Source organism: Nansenia antarctica (assembly GCF_963989245.1).
Source record: "Nansenia antarctica genome assembly, chromosome: 8".
Taxonomy (NCBI): Eukaryota; Metazoa; Chordata; class Actinopteri; order Argentiniformes; family Microstomatidae; genus Nansenia; species Nansenia antarctica.
The window spans coordinates 10,840,302-10,847,542 of record NC_137678.1 but is presented as its reverse complement, the minus strand read 5'-3'; the positions used below and the strand labels follow the sequence as shown (position 1 = coordinate 10,847,542).

Genomic DNA, 7,241 nt, shown 5'->3' with positions numbered 1-7,241 from the left:
GAGTACTCTTCCTGCAACGAATAGTGGACTGCTGATTCACATGCTTAGTATTCAAATGTATTGATTGTAAGTCGCTTTGGAATAAGGCGTCTGCTAAATGCCAAAAATGTAAATGTAAACATGAATGCTAGATTAAATGCAGTTAATCTTTTCTTTCATGGTTACATTTCCAAGGGCTTTGCCATCACCATTTTTCTTGACTTGTCGGCTTTTTTCTTTTTCTTTACTCCACACAGACCTAACTCATAAGGCACTGACATGTAATAGATCGTAACTGTCCCTCCTAAAGACCTCCTCATCCCACTACCCGCCTGTACAGTTTTTCTACTATAAAAATAAATAAATAAAAATACTCTCACAGAGTCCTCATTGTAACTGCCAATGGCCCCTGGTCATAGCAGATTACTTGTTCTTATGATGACTGATGGATAGATGATTCACTTACTGAGACAAATGTATTTGTTGTAAGTCACTTTGGATGCCAAAAATGTAAATGTAATAGATGTTCAAATATACAGTAAATAAACTCCAGCCTTTCTAACCATGTTGTAAATGTCTACATTACAAACGTCAGTCCTCATAGGTGATTCATTGCAACATTTATTCATAAATTACCAGTTAGATAAAAGGACATTTTACAGGCACAAGGAGGTCTCCGTTGCACAAATGCATGGGTAAATCAATTAAAACAACACATACATGCACAAACATAAATGAGAAATTCATACCTATTCAAGTTGTGTTACATTTTTGAGATTGGAATGGGGACAATCAGCGGTGACAACATGCCAGCAATAAAACAAGAAAGAGAAATTAAGATATTGAACAAACAAATAGTTTGATATTCATCAAATTGAGTCCACAAGACCTGACCCTGGAACAGACCTGACCCTAGAACAGACTCAGAGCTCTAGAACAGACTCAGAGGTATATAAATGAATGAATGGTCTTTAGTCTATAAAAGGTCTATGGTCTATAAAGAGTGGGTGCAGCAGGGCCTGTTGTGCTGTGATCCGTGTGGCCGGATTCAGATCCAGTAGTCTGTCAAGGAGGTCGTAGGCTTCATCAGGCACCGTGTCCCAGCCCCCTTCACCACCCTGGGGCTCTGCTTGGCTCTGGTCCTCCTGTAGGTGGAGCTGCTTGGAGTTTGACTCCTCAAAGGGATATAGAACAGTGTCTTTTGGGGCTTTGTGATGATGGGCAGTGGTAGCGTCTCTGTTGGACTGGGAGAGTGGTGTAGCCGTGTTGTCTGGTGACGGTCTTACGCCTCTCAGGGTCTCGCACAGAGTTCTCAGGTCCTGACGGGGGAGCTGGCGGCTGCACACCACTGCTTTACCTGTGGTTGAACCATGGTCAGTGTGTATGGTCATAGCCACTGTTTTATTTATCAATTGGGTTATACTGGTTTAACAACTTATGGCTACAATCCACAACAGCTATCTAGGTAATCTAATTTGACTTTGAACATACTTCTAAAAAACAATGAGTGGGCCCCAACAGCAAACATTTGATGTGTCATCTTAACAAATTTGCTATGAACATAAGTGTTCACATTCACACTTGTCAGGATGTGGTCTAGTAGAAAAGACACATGATAGGCTACACACCGAATGCCTTCGCAGCCTGGACGGTCTCCCTGGAGCCACGGATCGTCATGATCTGGGTGAGGGCGATGAGGTCATCATTGGCTTTGAAGAATGGGTATCGGCCACTCAGCATCGAGAGCAGGATCACACCAGCAGACCAGATGTCTATGGCTGCAGGCGACAACAGAGAACATGTTGACATGTCATCAGTACAATCATGAGGCATATAAACCCCTCAAAAAAAGTTCAGAAACGTTATTTTTGGTTGATTAATCCTCCCCTTTAATAATACCAATTGGTATTATATGTTATATCGTTGGAAAGCCTGATTAGTCACCTTTACAACGAGGTACAACTTGTAAGGATCATGCATTCGTGGAATGAGCAACACAGCTAAACGTGTGGGTAGCGGCCCAAAAATATTTGCCAAAATCCCCTATATTCTTCTGTCGGTATACACTCTGTGTCTGTGTTTCCTTCACTTACCTGTTCCCTGGTTGGGGCACTTGGTCAGGACCTCTGGTGCTCTGAACCCTGGAGTGCCAGCCCTGGGAGCCACCTGCTGTTTCCTATAGAAGTGGAAGTAGAAACAATGTTAGCCATTGTCACTTTGAAATGTAGATTAACTCAAACAGGATTAGTCAAGAGCTAATTTTTACCATAAGAGCTATACATTTTTACTCTACTTTCCTAGCCCTTCAGAGTAACCTGTTGTGACGGCTATCAGTAGCCTGGTTGTCAGCCAATCCTCAGAGGCCAAAACTTTGAGTTTTGTACTCTAATAGTCACATTATACTTTAAAGATTTTCCATAGTGACTTTTTTGTTTGTTGTTTCAAAACCATCCTAGGGATGTGTTCATTGTTTCTTTTGTTTGTGAGGCATTTGTTTGTTAGTTCTAATTCTGTTTTGTCATTACTATAAGACTTCAAAACTGTTATGGCCAAATAAATATCTTTAATTTACTCATACCAACTGTAATTTGTTACTTCTTCACCCTAGAGAACAAGAAAGTAACACCTGTCTGCATATACTCAGTTCAAACTATGAAACCATGGAGACATGACCAGACACAGTTGGGTTTGGATAGATCACATTTAGGGACATGTGTGTCTGTCTATGTGCTGACCTGGACATGCAGATGTTGCAGACACGGTCAGTCATGAAGCAGTTGCAGGTGAGGCCCAGGTTGACAGCGAGGGTCCTCTGTCTCTGGTTGCTGGCAGCCGTCCTTGCAGGTAGGGGGCGCCGGTTGGCAGGGGCAAACTTGCGTGTGGTAGGGTCTTCTGTGTTAGTGGGCTTAACCAGCTAACCCAACATAGACACAGAGGATTATGATCTGGGAAGAGTCCTTATATGTGCAGTTTTGCCATGGAAATCTTGCAAAAATATCTGATTTATCTGATATATAATCAATAATGAGATGCATAACTCTCAATAGATACATGTTGTGTAGTTCCACTAAGTCAGACTCTATTCAAAAGGAGACTGAAGGCGCACCCAATGTTTTCTGCGGATGGGAGGCAGAATCCAGCCAGTGAATTTCAAGCAGCATTATTACCAAAATAAAAAGCAAAAAAAGCGGAATTATGCCACAGAAAACTTCATGTAACGTAATGTCTTCATTTCGTGTGATGCGTACAAAACGGGATGTAAACTAGAGGGGGGTAGGGTCATCGTGAGTGTAGCTGTACCTAAAACGTTTTGAGATGTGGTCGTCTTGGTGACAACTTGCTCCATCCTGCGCCCCCAGAGTCTCAATCAAGAGATGATCGGATTCTTGGATCGGATATGACGACATGTTGTGTTGTTAGTTCTGTTTAATTTTGGAAGACAGGCCAGGCTGAGATCGGATGTTCTCACCTTGATCTTGGAAGCTTGGATGGTTTTGGTGGGGGCAGAGGTGCAGCTATTCAGGTTCCTCTCTCCAAACACTGCCCGTGGTGCTTTACCCAGGCCTGACAGCTCCTGGTCAAACAGTGCAAGGTCAAAGGTCAAAACACACAACAACAAAAAAAACACATGGTTGCAAAATACATTTAGTAAGAGCACATTACAGCATCACTGTAAAGGTCTAGAAGTCAATGAAAAACAAGCTTATGACAGTATGACACCACTGTAGCCAGATAATTCAGTGCAGGAGGATAAAGAGCTAGTACAGACACCTTGGTGTGTTTAGTGTGGTTGGTGGTGGGGAGTGAGAGGACCCTCTTAGCCGGTGGTTTTATGGAGGTAGACGAGGAGGAGGTGGAGGTGGAGGAAAAGGAGGGGTGAGGTGCTGGGGCCTTAGGGTGCATGGTGGGTGGAGGTGGTGGCTGTAGGGGGGTGGTTGATGGTGCCCGCTTCCCCAGTGACGCCTCTGGTTTTCCTGTGGAGCCCGGAACCTTCAGGGTGGTCTTCTGCCTCACCACCTTCAGCAGCGCAATCTGGGTGTCGGCCGCGCCTTGCGCCAGGCCAAAGTCCACCAGGGTAAACCTGCAAACCACCATAGAAACATACTTGGGAACTGGCAAGATGGTGTCAATAACAGTTTTAGCTGGGATAAGCAGCTATTGAAAAAGAAGAGGGTTCTTGGTGCATGACTTAGGGAACAGCCCGGGCATGCGGTCGAAAGGTCACATCATTTTGAATCCATCATTTACTACAAATTGACTGTAATTTTATCATACTTGATTAAAAGCTTCCTTCTACCTCAAATCATAATGATTTCATTTCAAAAATAATTCTTCAAGTTCTGAAGTAAAATAAGGAATTGACGGTCAAATGTAAAATGTGTCCAATGTGATATCATCATATCAATCTTGAAAATCTAGAATACAAAATAAAACATAGGAGAAAATAAATGGTTCCACAATCATTCCGTAGCATTTTCTATCTGGTTTAGTCATTTTTTTTCAACCCCGAAAGAATGTATTAAAAAAAAAAGTTCTCGCAGGCCTTACGTCTGCTTATGCCGATTGTACAGGAAGTTGTTAGGCTTGATGTCGCGGTGGATGATGCCAAACTGGTGGACGTGTCTGAGGGCTTTCAGCAGATGGTAAATGTACTTCCGTACCTCCTCAAAACTCAGGGAGCTGATCATTTCCTATGGTAAGAGAGATTTCCATCATATCATTTAAGTGTCACGACCTCATGGAGAGAATAACACACTAAATAAGGTTACATATCTATGTAATGTGAATCCATGGCAACTCACCACAAAGGGTTGGTGCTCCATGTAAGGCATAACAATCACCACATGGTCATCTTTTCTGTAGCAGTAGGTTACACCCATGACGTTTTCTCGCCCACTTGGAAGACAAAACAACATCGCTCATATAAAAGTGTATTGCCTATTTAATCCTATTCATAAATACTTGTGGTAGATGACTTTGTAATGCTCTATAAGTGAAGGGCTGGACCAGTCAACGAGAATCAGTCATTTCGGAATATGAAAACCACTATGGAACCACAAATCTTACTGAACAGTATAGTGTTAGGAATAGACAGGTTAGACAGCGTACTGGCCTAAACTGTGACCTGTATCTATCACAGAACACATCGTGACGTTAGAATTATAAGGTTCTATCTCCATTTTTGTCAAAATTGAGTTTTTTACATAATCTGATCCATTAGGTGTTTATTAATGCCTGTGTGGTGTTATTTTTAAAATGTTGACATTTTTGAGTTAGTAATTCATAAAATACAAAGGTTCCATCTCACAAAACATAATGGAATGTAACAACTTTGACGCTCAATATCTCTGAACTACCCTAAACGGAGATAGAACCTTATAATTCTAAGCTCACGACATCCCATAAGCACTAGTGTTGATACTACACCCTAAAAGGGCTTGCACTCACCCAGCCACTGTGAGACACTGGAGCTCGGCCGCAATCCGAACAGGGTGGCTGGTGGGGATGAGGTGTTTCAGGGCAAACTTCTCCCGACCCCCATTGGCCATCTGAGCCTCACCCAGGTACACTGAACTGAAAGTACCTGAAGAAATAGGTCTTATTAGGTTAGTGGGCTTGCTTCAGGGTCCTTTTCTTAATCTATTTCTCTTTTATCCGTTAACACGGTGGAATGTTGATCTAGGCCAACATTCTGTAAGCTCCATAGTTACTGGAACTAGGGATGGGAAGGATTAAATGACTAACCTTTGGGTGACTTGCTAGTCGGCAATGAATGATATTACTTTAGAAATTGCCATAACTAAACACTCAAAACACTCACACGCTTTCTTAATAATTCTTTAAAAAATGTGAGATAGTAGTGTGACAACTAGCCTAGACAGGTATATCTATTGCCAAATTTTACTTTTGCAAGATAATATCCCAGAGTCTACTGTACCAAGCTGATCTGAGTCAGGTGTTCGCACTGGAACATATTTTTGACGGGTCTTTGAAGACAGAATAGAATACATTTAATTTTCATATTTATTGAAAAGGTTGCCAGCAATGAATAACAGACAGTAAAATAGACACAAAACATATTTTAAGTTATTATTAACAAACAATCAGTTGTAGAACAGAAAAATAGAACAGAAAAAGTGGATCTGATATTCGACATGTCCAGTTAAAGCTTCAAGACGAGCTAATGCAAGACTCGTTCTAAGTACTAGGCCATTTACTGTTCCCTCTGTATATGCTACTCTAGGCAATAGTATTGTAAGTGTGTATTTTCACTGTTATGCAGATGCCACTGAACTCTATATTTTGATGAAACGAGGAGAAGTACCACAGTTGGACACTTAAGAAGGGACCATTGGGATCTATGAGACATTTCGAAAATGTGTAGACTGCCCGTACTTCTATACAGATTGTTGATGGTATTAGACTTCTGAATCTATAAGAATATAGAGAGATGAAGCATGAGATGAAGAGATGAGATGAAACATGAATTTAGATGGGTTCCAATGAAAGTACTCTCGTCTTTTAAGCTGGACAGTCCTTTATGCACTACCATAATTAAATGTTAAATTAAACAATAATAATTGTAATTATAATTATGACCTTTTAGCAAGCTCCTTTTCTAGTTAATTGTGTGGTTGCGCAGCAGCATTACTCGGTGTTAGTTTAGGCTACATTCTCGGCATGGGGGTTACTCTAAAATTGGCACTCTAAGAACAAGCAAAATGCAGTACATGTTATACACACTTTGATAAAGTTTCATACAGTTTCATACCTTCACCAATCTTGTCTATAATGCGGAATACTTTGGAGAGCTCAGGAACAGCTTCATACAAGCACTCAATGTCCATTTCAACATCCCCTGGAACAAAATGAGAGAAATAATTCATTAGTAATTTTCTCATTACAATTTCTCAATGTCAGACTGGATGAGAGGTAATACTCATCGTCCAATCAAATCACAACCTAAAATATACATGAAGAGTATGAAGCCTGCAGAGGATTTGGGGAACGACGGGACAGATCTGGACCCAGTGTATTCTTTAGTGACTTCGTTACTCACAAAACGTGAGTTTAGAATGGTAAGGTTCTATCTCCGTTTAGAATGATAAGGTTCTATCTCCGTTTAGAATGATAAGGTTCTATCTCCGTTTAGAATGATAAGGTTCTATCTCCGTTTAGAATGATAAGGTTCTATCTCCGTTTAGAATGATAAGGTTCTATCTCCGTTTAGAATGATAAGGTTCTATCTCCGTTTAGAATGA

General features: G+C 41.1%; 1 protein-coding gene across 1 annotated transcript; it reads right to left on the bottom strand.

The window, feature by feature from the left end:
* Nucleotides 1-950: 950 nt before the first annotated feature.
* LOC308163850 (cell division cycle 7-related protein kinase-like) lies at nucleotides 951-6,866 on the bottom strand (the record flags this gene model as incomplete). Its single annotated transcript, XM_080538034.1, has 10 exons — nucleotides 951-1,336; nucleotides 1,608-1,757; nucleotides 2,073-2,155; nucleotides 2,715-2,893; nucleotides 3,449-3,553; nucleotides 3,751-4,060; nucleotides 4,528-4,670; nucleotides 4,782-4,875; nucleotides 5,428-5,563; nucleotides 6,752-6,866. The coding sequence occupies 10 exons, from the start codon at nucleotides 6,864-6,866 to the stop codon at nucleotides 951-953; spliced, it is 1,701 nt and encodes a 566-aa protein (XP_080394160.1).
* Nucleotides 6,867-7,241: the final 375 nt, after the last annotated feature.